We start from the raw sequence: 19,156 nt of genomic DNA on the forward strand, positions 1-19,156 counted from the left end.
AACACCACCAACAGTAAGAGCAAACCAGAATCCTGTCAACAAAAGTATTGCGCAGTGAACCTGAGAGTTCTGAGTGTAGTAGCTGGGCATAAGAACCAGACCATACTTACCTAAAACGCTGTGCCTGCTGAGCTAGTGGTCCTGGATACCTTCTGTTTGGAGACTGGTACAGCTGGGAAAGGATGGCCTGATTGGTTTTTTGGCTTGGATTATTAGCAAACTTTACAGTGATTGGCTCTGTGGCACCAGGAGGTTTCTGGCCATTTAGGCCTTTGATAGCTTCTTCCGCTTCAATCCGCTTGTCAAATCGAATAAACCCTACACCCCTTGATATGCCTATTGGTAGATTTGGGTAAGGATTTGGGAAAGAGGAAGCAGAAGGAGAAGGGAGGGAGAGAAGAAAGGATAAATTAATTTTTCCTTCTCAAAACATGTTTTCACCCACATGTAACATCCACCACAAAATCACAGGAGGAGGAAAGTTTTACCTTACCTTAGTAGCAAGTCAGTCTAGAATCACAATTTTGTATTTTTTTTAATGCATGAAGTCATCTATACAATCTGAATACCCATTATTACATACCTACCAATAAGCCCAGACAAACAGAAAGCAGGCAAATATGTCCATGCTCTCCCTACCTGCCGCCTTCTCTCTCTGCATATACTCTCTTGTCTTTAATAATGTCAACAACAGCATGCCTGATTTCTATTTCTCAAATTACAGTATTGGATAAGCAGCTCAGAAATGAAGGGCACAGGAGCTTCCTCTCTTGTAACGAGGAGAACAGAACCAGGCACTTGCTAAAAATGCTAAAAAGCTATGCTAAAAACACATCACAGTGGTTGAAAGATATTTCAGCTAAATTTTTTAATAATAAAGTTCTACTTAGTAATATTACACAGGATACTGGCCCGCTAAGAAAAAATGTCTGAAGAGGCTTTTCCAGTTCCCTGAAACTCCCCCCACTGATTTTAACTAGTTATACTTTATGAGAGAAATAATATTATATGGAGAAAAAGGGATAGAAGAGGACCTACATTTTTAAAATAAAGAAAACAGAAATAAAGCCTCAAAGCTTTCTGGCTTTAGGAGTATTGGTCCTATGGAAATGCCATTCTCTGTCTCATGCTCTCCCCACTCTGAGAGACAAGAATAGGAAAGCAGAGGGATGGCCAAATACCGGTCCAGCTTTTGAAAAATGGCAGAGAAAAACCCAACCCATTCCATTTAATTAGCTTTACTGGGCCAGCTGAGGTGGCCACAGCTGGCCATCCAGAGATAAACAGGTGTAGGGAAATGCTTTCTTGGCAAGCAAATTGGCACTAGCTGTACTAGCTTGGGACTAGTAGCTAGAAAAGTCTAGATGGTTCAGAGTATGTCAATGAAGAATAGAACGAAAGGTTATTGAGAAAGACAGGCTGAGAAAATGTACTAGACCATCATGATTTATAGGAACTTTAAAAAGGAATGAAGTCCTACTTGCTTTATAATTAACACTGTGTAAGTCCAATGGCTTAGAATTTTATTCTAAGGTGGAGAGGCATTTCTTCCATATACACTTATCTCAGCCCATACCACTTTTCCTTTCCTATTTAAGTTTTATCAGCTGTACACTATCACCACCTGATGGCTGAATAGCAAAATTGCAGGGTTTTCTTTTCCATTTCAGGTAAAGTGAATAATTTCACCTTGAAAGTCGTTAAGTATAAAGAGTAAAGATAAAATGGTGAAATGACAGTAAATGTATTCTTTTATTTTTTTTAAAAGATTTTATTTATTTATTTGAGAGAGAGAATGAGACAGAGAGAGAGAGCATGAGAGGGAAGAGGGTCAGAGGGAGAAGCAGACCCCCCGCTGAGCAAGGAGCCCGATGCGGGACTCGATCCCGGGATTCCAGGATCATGACCTGAGCCGAAGGCAGTCGCTTAACCAACTGAGCCACCCAGGCGCCCCTTGTATTCTTTTAGCTATCCACTAACATGAAGAATAACCCTTAGAGCTTAACTATTCCATGAGGAAAGCATTAGATTAGAAATGCAATAGCCTCCACACAGAGTCACCTAAACCTGAGGTCCTCTAACTTGAGCATGCATCAGAATAACCCAAAGTGGGGGCACCTGGCTGGCTCAGTCGGTTAAGCATCTGATTCTAAGTTTCGGCTCAGGTCATGATCTCATGGGTTGTGAGATGGAGCCCAAAGTCTGGCTTGGCGCTCCGTGGGGAGTCTGCTTGAGATCCTCTCCCTCTGCCCCTCTACCCACTTGTGAGTGCACACTCTCACTCTCTCTCTCTGAAATAAATCTTAAAAAAAAAAAAAAGAATAACCCAAAGGCTTGGTACAGTGCCCACCTTCAGAGTTAAAGAGATGGGACTTCGGTAACAGAAGTGAAATCTACTCTCCACTCACCAGGTTTTCATTAAGAATTATGAATTAAAAAGCATGAATGATATGAACCAAAAAAAAAGGGCATTTCTATTGCTTTAAGCAAATTTACCTGGATTGCTAGACCTGGATTTCTTCTATTTAACCAACTAGCAGTCTGTGTGATACAGCAGTGTGATACAGAATGTACAAGGAAGATTCTAAAATGCAGCTATGATGAAAAGACCGTATTTTTTATATTCCTTCCCCAGACAAAATTTTCTTCATACAGCAAAACCTATAGGCCATTCTCCCAAGCATGTACATAATATCTCTCTACCCAGAACTCTAAGGAGGATGCTTCTTATGTATGAAGCCAGTTAACAGCACAGGGGAGCAGAACACGGGCTGCTTCTGTTCAAACTCAGATCTTCACTTGAATTAAAAACTTGGCCTGATTTTATTCTGTAGTTAATCTACTGCATCCTTTTTTTTTTTTTTTTAAGATTAGAGGAGAAAAAAATGATGTAGAATCTAAAAAGACAACAGATCAGTGAGACCAGGAGCTGCTTCTTTGAAAGGATCAACAAAACTGATAAACCTCTAGCCAGATACATCAACACAAAAAAGAGAGAGGACTCAAAATCAGAAATGAAAGAAGAGAAATAACAGACCCACAGAAATACAAAGGATTTAAGAGATTATCCACTGCTTCCTTTAGAAAGAAAACAGACATTGTAATACACGATGATACAATCTCCTCGGGTGGTATTAGAAGAGACAGAGAAAAAGGAGAAAGAAAACAGGGAAAGTGAGAGGAAAGAAAAGGAAGAAACAAAGAAAATTAAAGAGGAAACTCTATCATAATGTTTTCCCCAAAACTCACAAAATCTTAATGTGACTGCTTGAGTATATGGCACTACTTAATTTTCCCCTCCTTACCATGTTTCTCTGTTTTCAATATGTTTTTAAAAAGAATACACATTGTTTTTATAGTAGAAAATTATAATTTATTCTTTAAAATCCATAATCAAATCTTTACTGCTAGCTTTTCTTTAAAAGCTTTGGCAGAAGAGCTCCCTTACAAAAGTTTTAATAAAAACCTATCAGTCTCCTCATTTCGGTTTGGTCAAAAGTTATACCAGGCATAAAATACATTTTTAACATTCAAAATGTCAAACTCTTACACATGCCCATCTGATACAGCATGGACCTGGAAACCAGCCTGAACGCTAGTGTGGACACAGTGTCATCCTCCCTTAGAGAACAAGGTACATACTGCTGCATTAAACTATGCTTTTTACAAAAAAATACGACTGTTTTTAGGAGGAGTACTTTATGAGGAGGATAGGGGCTTTCTTCACGCGGCAGCTTGTAAATGAGGATTATATCACCTACAAATTTATTACATGCCATAAAACAGACTTCGAACCTGCCTCTTCGGGGTGGAAATGACTCAAGCTCGCTCACTCCACTCCACAATCTATTTTTATCCATGCATATTTATGAACAATTCCAGCAGAAAATTGCATTTTCTGGTCCACATATACCTTTGATGTGTACCAGAGGCAAGACTGCTGTATGGAAAGGCAGACTATTTCACAATCTGCCACTCAGAAAATGTAAAAGATTGTGTAGGGCAGCTGCTTACTTACCAGTGACCTGGTCAACAAGAATACGAGAAGTAATGATGCGGCCATACTGTGAAAAGAGCTGCTCCAACTCCTTCTGGGTCATTGTTTTCGGAAGTCCGCTGACGTACAAATTCGCATCTCTGATAGAAGCTGAACTTGGGCGAGCGTAGGAAACCTAGGAAAGGAAAATGAAGTTAAGCATTCACGCACACTCAGTTCCCTCCCTTCAGAAACTCAAGGACTGTCTAAAGTTAGTCAGCAGCTTTTCCATACAGAGAACGTAACAGTGAAGTTAAAGCAGGTCCAGTGTTAACAGTTTTACTCATTTCTGGAGAAAATGCTCAACAAATGGGAAATGCCACTCCCTCCGGGGGGGGGGGGGGGGGAGAAGAAAAGATAAGAGTATTTATCCCTAGGTTTGCAGGTTTTCAAAACAAATCACAGAGCACAGTACTACTCATGGTAATAGGCTGTCCTCAGTGGGGCCAACCCCCTAAACCAGGAATGTAGGCTCAATCGAATAATTAAGCTTAAGGACTCTCAATTCATCCAACACATTCTTGTGACCTGTTTTTGAGCCTCTCCCATCTCTGCAGGTGGTGGTACAAAGTTTCTAAAAAGTCACCCTATTATCCATAAGTACGCCTTTTAGATTCATTGCCAAAATAACTTTCTATCATCCCTAAACTCCCAGAAATTTAAGTATGTGAAAGAGCTAGATCCCTTGTTATTCTTTGCTTTTTGTCTTCTTGTCTACAAGTCGCTGTAACATTGATTTTTCCAAAAGGTCTTGAGTTCCTTTATTGGCTCTACCTACCATTTTATGTATCCTTTCAAAATGCTTCCTCTCTTTAAGAAATAGTGTCCAAAATTCTAGAAGGATGGAAGACAAAATAAGTCTGCCTGTATTTATTTGTAATCAACATTCTTCACGTAAGCTCTAAGGAACTACATCTCTCTCTCTTATCATGGTTATCCTCAATATCTTGGCATGTGATAGATGCTTGAATATTTGCTGAGTAAAACCCATCTAATACCCCACTGATCCTGTGGGTCCATACCAGCTTGCGAGACCAGAGGATTTAAGGGACAGTTCATGCAGTCATCAAGAGCTTGCCCAAATTATAATCGACAGCTCTTTGCTTACATCTATCTCTGCCAATTTTCAGATAGCTCTAAGTCTCATGTGCTACTCCTGACCACATTCTCTCTGGTTTAATTCTAAGCTTTCCTGGACTATCTAACTGCAAGAACTGCACAATACAGCCCCCATCTTTCAGATCATTCATAAAAATGGCCAGTGGGTCTACTCAGATTGATTATTCAGGTACCATAACATGATAACTTCTGCTTGCTACTTTTATCTATTAGTATCCACCTTTAATCTAGTCCATTGTTCATTACAAAAACAACAACAACAACAAAAAACCATCTTTTCAATTTAAACAAGCTTTTGGTATTTTCAAATATTTTCCCAATGGTTTAAATTATGTCCACAGTGTTATCACCTTTTTATTTTTGGCTTTTCAGGGGGAAAGAAAAAAAGTGAGGTTTTATACTGCTTTATAAAAGTCTTGCTATCTTTCATCCCTGCCCTGCTAGTGTTAACATTTAATATTCTTATCCTTTATTCAACAAATTTGCTCATTAACTAGTGAAAATACACCTATTGGTCCAAAGACTGTATCTGAAGTCAAGTGAGCACTGTCTCATCCTACAAACACAAGGAATTTAGAATAGTGGTAGAGAGCATAGATAACTATTCACATGTGCTTTTTCTCTACACCTAAACACTTAAGAAGAATGAAGACTGGGGAACTTAAATGTTAAAAGTAAGAAATGAAGGAAAATTCCAAGTGATCACCAAAATAATTCAAGTGGAATCTAGTCTTGGGACTGCTATTAACTGAAAAAACAAAGCAAATGAACTACACATGGACTCAGCGGTATGAAAAAATGAATACCCAGTTTCTTTTCTAAAGCACAATTCTCAATTATCAGGGTAAGCTAAAAATCCCACCACTTAAACTCTTGCTTTCAGTGCAGGGAGCTCTCAGCAAGTCAGCTGTTGGTCTGCTCCAGATCATGTGACTGAAGAGTTCCCTTTAGGAAGAGCCACTTCCCACGGGCAAGGGAGTCAGCATCTGCATATTCTCAAAGTTAAGCTGGGAGGCTCCCTTCCAAGAGCTGATGAAGCATGGGCTCAAGCAAGGCATGAAGTAGTATAATGTAGTTATAGGGGACAGCTCTCTAACCAGTATGCCTGGGCTCAAAACTATGTGCAAGTCATTAAAGGCTCGGTGGACTTGCATAAATTATGTAAGTCTATTATCACATAACTGGACCTTCTTTGTATAGTTATTAGGATTAATAAAATAATTTCTAATCTACATAAAATTCTTAGCACAGAACCTAAAAACCTAGGTGACTATAAATATTATTTACTTCTCCATGCATCTGAGAATATAGGTAAAGACACAGACCATTAAAGTTGAGAGTAACCTGAGTCCATTACTGTGTTCCAGAATAATTTACTCATGCAGTGACATTTACTGCTCTGTGCATTTCAGAAGAGTGTGGGTGGAGTGTTTTAAAAGTTATCCTAAAATATATTTAGGAAAACGGGTTTATATTTAGTGCTTATATAAAAGCTTTGAAAACATACTTGGGTCAGTTATGTTATCTGCTTTTTTTTTTCTTCAACATCTGGTCTTGAGTTCACATTGCTTCTTTAATTCTCAGCCTGTACTGACAATATTTTATTTTCTGTATTCTTGATGCTCTAGCATCTGGGGCCTTGATCCTGGAGAGACTGCCCCTCCCAGGGATAGCTACTTCCTGGGAGAAGTAAATGACTCCCCTGTGAGCATGCCTTTGATTTATAAACTACCAATCCAGAGCCCACACCCATAACTCCTTTATCAAATTCTCACACACCAAGCCTATTCCCCCTGTCCTAACCCCAGAGCCAGATGCCTGACAACTAGGAACCCCTACCCCCCACCAGGCTAGAGTCCTCCAAAATTACTCAAACTAACCAATGCTAAACTCACTCAGCACACCTACTCTGCCTCGCCCTTTACTTCCCACTAGGAACTCCAATAAAAGCTCTGGGCCATGCTCTGCCCTCCTCTCTGCCTCCTGACCATCCCTGATGCTTCCCCATGTGGCCCTACATGTCATGTTGCACCCCCTGTTTCTAAAGATCTGTAACTATAAACTTCTTTCTTCATAACAATCATTTCCATGTCTGCACATCCTACCATACCTGATTAAAACAAATCCTGGGTACGTTTTTAGAATGCAACCACGTTAAAAGGGCTCCAAGAACCAATAATAAGCCTCCTCAAGAGTATTTTTCAGTAACTTCGTCAGGAACTGGTTCCCATCACCATAGACAGGACAGAGGTGACTACACTGCATATAAACTCACGGTAGTAACAAATAATGTTTCCATTTAATTTACACTTAGGGACTTACGAGACTTCATCATGTGCAAAAGCATTTTCAAACAGGGTGTTTTGTTTGTGAGAGGTAAGGCGCACATTAGTATTTTATAGCTGGGCAAATAGGTATAGACAAGGTAAATAACATGCCTAATGTTACATACCACTGGATTCAAACTCTGATCTTCTGACCCCATGTCCTTGTATCCTTGTCCAGTTTTCTTTCTACAATTTACCACACTATAGTAACTTTTGTTCTGAAAGTTTGGAAAAATTAAATGAATCTTGGTTGTTTCTTATAAACACACAGACACACACACACACACAGTGAAATTGAGCTAAGACAAGAGGATGACACTAGAAATTATAGTTATTTTATTTCATTTTCCATTAATATTTCCAGAAAGTAACTTCTCCCAAGAATGAGTGGTCACTAATTCAGATTTACTGCAGAAACTGCATGATAATTAGAATTTTTAAATTAGTTTTTATTACTTTCTAATTCTTAGAATGAATTAAATGAGCAATGTATCTCCCCTCTATCCCTCATCCACTTCCAAGAAATAAAAATGTAAGGAAGGGCAACCATCCCTCTCCCAGACCAAGGGGTTACGTCTGGCCCCTACACCTTTGTTTCTCAGGATTAACAGGCCCCTCCCCTGCTCTAGCAAAGATATCACTGTCAATAACATCATCCCTTCCAAGACAAGTATTTCTTCTTCTTCTTCCATTTCAAAGGATTATCAATGGAATGTACTTAGATCAAAGGAGGAAGACTCCCCCAGTGGGATAAGGACTTGTACTTGGAGATTCAAATCAGTTTCCAGACAGAATTTTGTATCTAGAAATTATCAGCAACCTTCTCCATTCTGATTTTTCTGTGGATGTGAAGCTTGTACTGGTGCCTTGAATCACAAGGAGAACCACTCTTGAGCTATCTTAAACCTCAGAGTGTTAAGTCTATTTTTATCGTTCTTCAAGGTTAAAACCTCTTGGAGAAGACCCAAGAGATGGTTTTGTTTTATGGCAAATTATGTATTAGAAATACTTCAATACAATGAACCTCCAGCATATGTCCCAGTGGGGTCAAAATAGCTTCTTCCTTCACCAACCGCAAGCTGTTCTCCAATCTACATTCACTGGATTAACAGAATGGGTTTGGATTTTAAATTTTCACTGCCATTTAAACAGGTGAGTATTTAATGCCTGAGGAGCAAGGTTATGAAATGTCAAAACTACTAAGTGAAGGATCTAATTTAAGAGGCAGCCAGAGAGCCTGCAATTTAAATATTTAAAGATGGTACAGGGAGTACAACACTGAACAAACACCAATCTACTCCAAAGACAGCAATTTGAAACTCAGGTTTATTCTGGAATTTCTCACAACCCTACAAGTGATACAATAAACAAAGACAAGCAATACTGAGATTACTTGAGGGGTAGGAAAGGAAGCAGTCAGAAGTACCAAGCAAATAAACGCTCTAGCCAATGGCTTCTCAAATTGTTCTTCACAAATGAGATCACACTGGACAAAATAGAGATAAAAATAGATTTATCAAAGTAATTAGGTCTTGAAAATGGAATAGTTTGAAACAATATATTCCTTGTAATTAAAAACTCATTCCTTCATCAGCAACTAAAACTAATTATACATTAAACATTCAAGGACAAGTAACACATATACTAAGAATGGGCTATCAAAACACAAGTTAATCAAAATACACAGAATTAAAAGGAAGGAAAATATCTTTTGGATAAGAATTAGTTCTTTATTACATGTACATAGTAAAGTTTAAAATGCCAGTACATTACTTGCATTAGAAGTCCATCGAAATGCCTCTGTCCAAAAACACAACTGCTCTCATTTCTCTCTGATTCATCAAGGAAAGATCAGTGATAGTGGACATTAATACCAACAGATTAAAGAGATAAGGTCTATAAATGAACAAAGCAATTCCTTCTTTATTAAACTAAGGACATTTGAAAAATCTCCCACTGGCAAGATCACCACCGAACAACTTTTCTATCACTTGTCAATTACTGACCCAGGACTATAAACATTAAACCTAAAAATTAGATCCTTGCCACTTCCCACTTTTTTTGAAAAGCTCCATTCAATCCTGTCAGCTGAAAGGAGTGGACAAGGTCACGCTTGTGCATTTAAACTGAGAATTAGGGCGCCTGGGTGGCTCAGTTGGTTAAGCGACTGCCTTCGGCTCAGGTCATGATCCTGGAGTCCCAGGATCGAGTCCCGCATCGGGCTCCCTGCTCGGCAGGGAGCCTGCTTCTCCCTCTAACCCTCCCCCCTCTCATGTGCTCTCTCTCATTCTCTCTCTCTCAATTAAATAAATAAAATCTTTAAAAAATAAATAAATAAATAAACTGAGAATTAATTGCTATTCATATCAAAAAATGGAGTCTTGATGGGGCTGTCTGAAAAAATGACAATCTCACTAAGTAAAAGTTAGCTCTGGTAGAGTGTAGCAAAGGTCTTGTGGCAGCATTAAGCCTCTACGACAGGTGGCTACACTGGACCCTCCAAAAGAGCTCAGAAGTAAAGTACATAGAAGGATGTAATCTCCAACCACAATTCAGGCCACAGACCAAAATTCACCCAAAAGGAAGATTGTACTTTTATCTGCTTCTAAACGCAAAACCCTGCCAGGAACAAGTCTCAAACACACATCAAGGCATATACATATCACAGCCTAAGATTAAGTTTTTTAAGGGCATGCATGTTTCACAAAGGGTTGCAAATGAGTAACCCTGAGAGAACAAAGCATACGGAAATAAGTCCATAAGAAATTAAAGATTAGCTCTAGCAAAGGTGTTAGAGCTAAAAGCAATAATCACCCCTAGCAGGAAGGCTTAAAAAGGGTATTACAGATTAGGGGAGTTACCTTTAATAGGTATTCCAAGACGGAGAATTCAGAAAACTACATCAGTGGAAAATACATGTGAGACCTCAAATTTTACTGAGACTCGATCTGTTAAATGCTTTAAGTCTCATAAAGATTGTTTTAATTCAAGCAACACCATGGAACACATTTGATTGTGTTCTTCTCTGCTTCGAATCCCTCCGGGGCTCCCTAATGCTTTAAGATTAATTTCAAATTTCTTAGTTCTTTATGCTCGGGGCACTGACTCCCTTTTCTAGATAAACACACACAACCTTCAGTAGTTTTCCAAACCTTCCTCTCTTACTTCCCTGTTCTAGTACAACCTGCTCCTCCCACTCAACAAAATGTGAGTCACTTTGGACTCAACAAGGGCATCACCAAGTGCCTCACGTCCACTCTCATCCAGTCCAAGTTAGTACCCTTGCCGTACGGGACCCACCCTGCATCACACACACCTTGTTCTTGTCCACATGGAGCAAGCCAAGATAAACTTGTCTTTTATCCTGTCTTGCGTCCTTAAAGTAAGAAACCTTGTCTCTACCCTGCTTTGCACACCCTGGTACCTGCCACACGTTTACTGTAACGAAGAGGATTTATAATCACACACTAAGTGGGGAAACGGGGCCATAATCTGCTTTGGGATACAGCAAACGTCGGATGTGATGGTACTCTGTGCATAGACTGTGCAGACGCCATTAAACATGTCAAGAATGACGTTTCATTTCACAAACTGGGGAGTCAAATCCCCAGAGGCAATAAAATCTTTGACAGAATAATGTTGCTGGGGGGAGAGGGGGTCTTAATTTTGGAGCAAAAGAAAAGAGACCGTTTAGCCCAGTTTCTTGATATTTAGCAAAGAGGGAGGCTGAGGCACACAAAGGTGATATGACTTGTCCAAAGACACAGAGCAAGGGATTTTCCACTACACCACTGGCTGCAACAGTCTGAAATCATACAAGTTTCTAGCAAAATGACAATTACTGGGAGGATGATCAGACATTTACAAGGAGATACCAGAGAGATATGCAAGAAGGTAAGAACTTTTTAGCTCTGCTAAATTTTTTCTTCTATTCACATAAGAAAAGCTGAAATACATCAAAATGGGTCCTTTCCTTAGGACAGATCCTGTATTTCTTCTACTAGTATTGCCCGAGAACCATTTAGGAAATGTCTGAAAAAGAACTAAGAGAGACAGGGGGAAGGGAGGGCAGCTGAAGAGAGAAAAATCAAACCAAGAATCTAGGGACTATTGCTTTACACCAAGTAAATTAAAAGGTACCCCTAACAGTCAGAGTATTTTAGATATTAAACATGCTTTAAAAAAAAAAATCTCGTATCATTTAACAGAAAGGGAAAACAGCAACTGGGTGTATTACAGTAGAGAGACTACCTAGCTTCACATCATTTCCAAGTTTCAGTGCAACAACATTAAATAAAATTCAAAGCAGTTGATTCTTATATCCAACTTAAAAATAAACCAAAGAATAAGTAATGTCATTGGAATAAAGTGATCATATATGGCATTATTAAAAACAACACTAAAACTACAGAACAGCAACAGAAAAACAAAAAAGTGTGCTGGTTATAAGATTTGTATTAAGCAACTCATCATAAACTGGATACTTGACAAATTAGATTTCCTTTTTCACACATCTTCAACTCAGCCTCGGAAAAACTACACTGAGCAGAGTCTATTAAATGCTACCCAAATCAGGGATACCTGGGTGGCTCAGTAGGTTAAGCGCCTGCTTTCTCTCTGTCATGATCCTAGGGGCCTGGGATTGAGTCTGTCATGATCCCAGGGGCCTGGGATTGAGTCTGTCATGATCCTAGAGGTCTGGGATCGAGTCCCGCTCAGTGGGAAGCCTACTGCTCCCCCTGCTCGTGCTCGCTCTCTCCTGTTCTCTAATAAATACAATCTTAAAAAAAAAGGTTACCCAAAATCCATTTCATGCACGTGTATCAATTAAATTAGGGTCCAAATACACTGTCCGACAGACATCTTTGTATCTTATTAAGTATAGTTTTTTTTTAATTTTATTAAAGTATCAAAGTATTTCGTAAAGTATCAAAATTAGTAGATCACATCTGCCCTTTCACTGTCGCTTCTGCCTAGCTATAGTATACAGTTGGTTCAGCAAGGGCTCTCGTGTTGGTAAAGGCAGACAGGGAGCCCGCGGTAAAGCATTCTTGAAATGCAATTTAGGCCAAAAATGTCTTCCAAATTTCTAAAGATCTCTGCATGTAAAGAATTTAACAAAAAATAAAAAACAAGCAGATCAAGTAGTGATGCGGCATCTGAAGGGGGGGGGTGGATTAAATCAGATCGACAACTGCAGCAGTGGAGGATTAGTCATCCTAAGGTCTAAGCAGGTATCTATCAAATGGCATTGATATTCCATATTGAATTTCCAATCCCATACCTTCACTTCACTTAGCCCATTAAAATTTTAGAAAGTGATTAAAGTGGCTTGGAGGAAAAAAAAAACTGGGAGTTTCAGCTGTAACTACTAGAGTTCATTCCTACCCTCTCTGCATTAAGCAGTTTTCTGTACTGGTCAGGAAAAGTGAACTCCCTCACTTTTAACATTAAAAATGAGAAATGAGACTATCTGGCCACATATCTTTAGAAGTATTAAGTAAGGGACGCCTGGCTGGCTCAGTTGGCAGAGCATGGAACCCCTGATCTCATCAGGGTCATGAGTTCAGGCCCCACCTTGGGTGTGGAGCCTACTTTAAAAAAAAAAAAAAGGTAACATAAATAGGCTAGAATTGAGGCAAACATGAATTAGTTTAATACTAAGTCAAAAAACTTACAGAGGCAAAAGAAAATGCATTATTACTGGTGAAGTTCTGGCTGCAACAGAGCATGCTCTGAACTAGTGGCCAGAAACTATGCTTGTACCAGAGCCCTCCAAAGATGCAGTAGTACGAACACAGGGCATGGAATCCCACAGAACTAAGTTCAGGTGCTGGCTCTGTTACCTTACCAGGTATATAACTACCGTGTATAATTTCCGTACATTCTCTGAAGCCTCTATTTCTTCATTTGCAATCTGATGTTAATGATAGTCCTTACCTCACAAGGATTAAAAGGAAAAATAAAACCATTAACACAGAGCTGGAGAACCATAATAATGTTTCATCATACCATAAGAATTTCATGTATATATAAAATCGTAACAACATAATGATAGCCCCACACATTTATTAAATGCTTACCATGTGCCAGGCACTGTTCTTGGTATGTTTTATATAATATATATATATGTATATTTTAAAGATTTATTTATTTGAGAGAGAGAGAGAAAGCGCGTGCACGCACGCACACGGTATGGGGCGGTGGGGAGGTGTGGCAGAAGGAGAGAGGGATCCTAAGCAGACTCCCCACAGAGTGTGGAGTCCTGACGCAGGGCTCGATCTCAGGACCCCAAAATCATGCCCTGAGCCGAAATAAAGATAAGACACTTAACCAACTGAGCCACTCAGGTGCCCCTTGGTATGTTACATATATTAGGTGAATTGATCCTAGTAGCAGGGTATGAAGGGGTATTATCATTAGCATTCGTAATTTATGTAAGAAGAAACTCAAATGTAACTATTATCTCTGAGAGGACACAGATAAGACACATGGGCGGCCATTTGGCACAAGAAAGATGTATGCACTTTAACAGGAAAAAAAAGCTCAAAGAGTAAATAAATAAGACTTCTCCCAAATCCATGGCAATTATCAAAATTAACCCTTATAATTATTACAATAGTACAATACAATATTCCAAGTATTTTTTAAGACAATGGCAGGGGAGTGTGTTGGAAAGCCCAAAGCCTGGCTGAAGCATGAAGAAAAGGGTGTCTTACTGTCATATGTAGGGCCAACATCCCGCATCTTTAAATGGGCTGATAGAAAAGACCGACTTAATTTTATTTCTCTAATCAAACTACTGCATATTAAATAATCCTCCCGCCTCCTTATTCTCTCTCATAAAGATCTGTTAGAGCCTAAAGTTGGATGCAAAATGAGAAACAGGGGAAACAGAGAATCCTCTCCGTTTCGGAGAGACAGTGGCAGAAATAATTAAGTGGACTTCAGGGAACAGTGCCTAATTTCAGATTAGGGTTGCAGGTATGCTTCTGAATATGGGATTCCAGTGCCTAATGACTCAACGTGATTTCACAGTAGAAAAAAACAGTAAGATGGCTACGCTAGCAGGGTGTACTGTGAATTTTTCATTTTGGACACTATCACTAAATATACTAGGAGGACGTCAGAGAAACTTAAAGAAAAAGGGAAATCTCAGTACTTAGTCCTCAATACTCAGATGTGTCTGGGGCTTCCTCAACACTGCCAGAGCAGCAGACTGCCTCAGTGCCACCTCCCAGGTAAGAGTACTGCAATTCACTTACAAAACTTTTATAGTACTAGGCTGTAAATTCCTAGAGGGTTGAAACTAATTCTTATCCGTGTGCCTATCTTACAGCCCCACCCACCAAGGAGGCCGTAGGATTCCTGCTGACTGAATATTCCATGGCCTCCTGCAGGGGCTCTTTCTGAAGTACCTCTCTGGCAAGATGATTAGAAGGTGTGCTGCTTGTCCAAACAATCTGGCTTTCTGTGCTACACTGGAAACAACACAAGTTAAACTGGCTTGCAGAAAAATGGATGTACTCATTCAATTCTTAGAAAACCATTCTCCAGTAGTAGCTTAAGGGTTCTTTCAAGATTCTGAAGTTTGATCAGATGCAATCTCTAACAAAAGCCATACTACCAAAGGTACAGATTACAATTTTACCTCCAAAAATAAACTCAAAATATAATTTATGTAGCTCTGGACTATCTAGTAGATCTAAAGCACTGCCAACAGATTAAAATGCTGAGTTAGAAAGTGAAACCGAAAGAAGGTCTCCACGGTACTTGGTAGAAGTAAACTGGAGAGGTTTAAAGATAGAAGTAAACAAGCACTGGTTGGTAATGTGTGGAAAAAGAAGAAGGTTCTCAACAAGCCAATTTTGGTGGGTTACATATCCTAGGGCTTGAACATAACCTATCGAAGGTTTGAGAGAGGAAAAAAACACATGAAAGTGACAAAGGACAAAAAGACACAGGCTGATAGACACTATGTAGAAAATCACACATAAAAGGAAAACAACAGTTCAATCTTCATTAACTGTGGTAAGTCCTTTATATATCCTTCATTGGACTGTGTCTTCAATAAATAGTAACACCTATCAGGAAGTGTCAGAGTTTCACTTTTGGTTTCGCTTCAATTGTGAATTTCCCTATCTTTGAGCATACAGAGCACATCTCCACCATTCCTTGTAAGCAATATATAGAAATTTCCTCCTTCAGAAATTTTAAATAAAAGCTTAAGTATTTTGTGAATTGCTCTGAAGACAAAGATGCCTGCCCTCTGAGAGTAGACCACCAAAGGGAAGAAAAAGGTAACATACAGTTAAAAAAAAAAAAAAAAAGAATGCTTTTACAGCCAAATAAAGTCAGTAAGTAATGACTGGTACAGGGCAGTATAGGCAGAGAATGACCCAAGGCAGCAGATAAGACTTTGACTTGCATCTTCAAGGATGAGGAGCCCAGGTGAGCAGGATAAGAATCTCTGCAGAACAAAGACAACACTGTAATTGCAAGTTGGGGCAGATTCTGGAGCCCTTAAATGTCACAGTGAAGCTTCTATGAGCAGGGGAGTGACAATGTACAGAAATGTATACACATATACAATATGTGGGTCAGATACATATACAATATGGTGGTAACTTTCCCATCATAAGCTAGGTGAGCAGAATAGTCAAAATCAGTGTGGCCATTTAAAAAGCTAATTTAAATACCATCTACAATAAGTTCTCTTTTGTTCTATAACTAGAAGAAAAACTGCTTCGCCGCAATGTTGGTTCAGATATCCAAGTCTTCTTTGACCTACTTATACATACAGTAATGAAAATATAATGATCCTATTTCTGTGTGTACACTAAATACTCCACAGAGAAATTTCATCTTGGTACCATTTTTAAATATCTTAAATGAGTCTCACAGGTTACCATGGATCTTTGCAGAACAAGGCAGAGAGGTATCTATGAACAAATGAATTAATCTGCCCAAAATTCATCTCTATAGTTCCTTCTATGATTTAGGTCTTCACTTAAAAAAAGGATAAATGTAAAACTATGGGGCTAGGTATAATCAAATTTTCCTCCCAACTACTTTCAGAGAAGGTTAATACTCGACAGAATCAGCACACTTTATAGTTTCCAGATGTAAGTTTCTTCCAAAAAGTACATGTCACATAAAGGCCTCTGTGCCTTTGGATATGACATTCCTTTATGTATAATACCTGTCTTCTCGCTCTGCGTGATAAACCCTATTTTGTAAAACCCTATCACCTCTGAAACCACTGCAGAGGCCTCTCTTGACAGCCAGTGACATATCCATTCCCATTGTGCTCTGCATTCCCTTATCATACATCAGGAAAAAAAAAAAAAAAGTCATATAAAGTAAGTGCTGTCTCTCCCTACTACACAATGACATCAAGGACAAGACGATATCTTGTCATATTTTAGCACGGCTCCAACATTTAGCAAAGCTGACTGGTACATACTAGACACTCAAAACGCTTGCAGAATTAAGTACTTCATTACCCACAGATGTTCCCTATCTAAGATTCCCTATCCAAGATTGTATAGTCTTTAAAAAACAATTTGCAATTATTTTTTTAGTATTGCATTTGATATCTTTGCCCTTGGTGAGGGGGAGAAGGAAAAAAAGCACATGTACGATGGCCATTAATAACTTTTAAGGCATATGCCCTTCCATACAAACTTGGAAACAAACCATTGACCTTGCAATGATTCCATATAATGTAAAAGCCCCTAAAGGGATGAGACTCTTGAAGATGAAGTACTCATTTTTACTAAACCTTTAATGTTCTTAAAAAATTATTCCTCAAACATCAAAAGGAAAATTTCTAACAGTATTCCTTCAAACACCTGTTGTAAATGTAAAAACAGTTTGCAACCCACACCTATATTACAACTAAACCACAACAGCCAAGAAGTGTTTTCGAGCCTGTTTTAACCCAACTGTCAGGAATCTAGTGTGTATATGCATGTATGTACACATGCATATGCACAAAACGTTAGGACACCACCTCACTTTCTTTCAAGGAGAGCCTTCTTTGGTAAACCTTAATGAGTATGAACTATACACCATTAAAAAAAAAAAAAAAAGGAGAAACAAACATTTTGGATTGCTATGGCATTTATCTCTCACATAGACCTAGATGAAAATGTGTGTGTGAAACACATACATAACATATGAGAAAAGGAAAAAAAGGATAATAAGAATGTTATTATAAATCCTCCCCTGAGCCAAAATAAGTTTTACCAAATATATTTTATGGACCTGATGTAAGTTATTCAATAGATAATTTAAAAGGAATAACCCCTGAAATATTACTGAATGTTTTATAACTTCAACCTACCAAGATATTTTTCTCTCAACATGATTAGACATTAGAGAATAATCACAGGGAAAGCTTTTTTAAATGAACTGATTTGCAGAACTAATAGTCTCATTCAAAGACAAGCCCTCATTCTCCAAATTATCTATTAGACACCTGAGCTGTATATCCCCCCAAACAGCTTTAACAAAAAGTAATTACTGTATTCCTAAAGCCTTTTGTGTGACAGTGTGAAGATCTTACAAAAAGAGGGTTTTTAAGGAAAACACCGATAACCTTAAATGTACACAAGGAACAGACCATATCACTGCCATTCATAGACTCCTCCAAAAATTTAAAGAGAAGCAATAGGAGAGGATAACCACCTTTACCTGGGTTGCAAGACAAAATGCTCTCCTGCTTCACTTTACCTTGAGAATCCAGTCCTTCCGTATTTAATTACACTGTCGGGAGCACTGAATGGTCTGGCACTGTGCCCTTTCCCTGGGTCTCGCTGATTGATAGCATCAATAACATTCACTGGCTGTAATTAAACCACCAAATTGTACCCCCTTTGCCACTTGGTAGATCAATGTTCTTTAATACTCAAAGGACAAAGTACAAAGGTGAGAGGGGTGTTTTTAGCCCTCACCTTCACAGTTCATTTGACTTTGTACACCAGAGCAGTATGCAGACAATGAATATTTCACAATTCCCCCAAGACACTGGTTAATGAAGAACACTATGGAAAATCCTGTAAGTTGGTGACAATTACTTATTAACCCATTTTTGCAAATCTGATAACAGAGACATTCTAAGCCTTCTGGTGACAGTATGCACTGCTTTCACATAGCTTTGGGAAAAAATTCAATTTATAGGTCAAAAGGTTTCTACATTAAGGTGACAGAGAGTAAATAGTTTTTTTTTCTTTAAATATTTATAACATGCTATGTGGGGGAGTTTTTATGATAATAGAGCAAATTCCCATTTATTCAAACCATGACTAGAAAAGTTCAAACATCCAGATACTGGGGAGGGGGAGAAGAGGGGTGTGGTTGGGAGCCTATAAATAGGAAATAAATTTTTATTGCATTTTAAAAGCAACTTCCATATTCTAAGGATTCACAACCATCTTGAATCATATAATTCAACTCCCAATCTCTATACTAATATGAAATCTACATTTTAAATGAATGGGCCCCAGAAGAACCATGCTGCAAATTCCCTACTCTCAGAATCAAATATTAAATGACGTTTATGTACTTGTAATGCTAAAAGTATTTAATGACACCGAAATGCTCTGAAAATGAGTATTCTGTGTGTGTGTGTGTGTGTGTGTGTGTGTGTGTGTGTGTGTGTGTGTGTGTG

At 38.7% G+C, this 19,156-nt stretch overlaps 1 protein-coding gene across 7 annotated transcripts in view; it reads right to left on the reverse strand.

Moving 5' to 3' along the window:
* The window catches only part of ELAVL2 (ELAV like RNA binding protein 2), a 68,048-nt gene that overhangs the window by 9,104 nt on the left and 39,788 nt on the right, over positions 1–19,156 (reverse strand). For all 7 annotated transcript variants that reach the window (XM_021681022.1, XM_021681020.1, XM_021681021.1 and 4 more), the window contains 2 exons: positions 4,019–4,172; positions 111–336 (listed from right to left, as the gene is read on the reverse strand). In XM_021681022.1, the coding sequence (XP_021536697.1) occupies positions 111–336; positions 4,019–4,172 (380 nt within the window). The remainder of the gene's footprint in view (positions 1–110; positions 337–4,018; positions 4,173–19,156) is intronic.

This window comes from Neomonachus schauinslandi, chromosome 13 (assembly GCF_002201575.2).
Source record: "Neomonachus schauinslandi chromosome 13, ASM220157v2, whole genome shotgun sequence".
Taxonomy (NCBI): domain Eukaryota; kingdom Metazoa; phylum Chordata; class Mammalia; order Carnivora; family Phocidae; genus Neomonachus; species Neomonachus schauinslandi.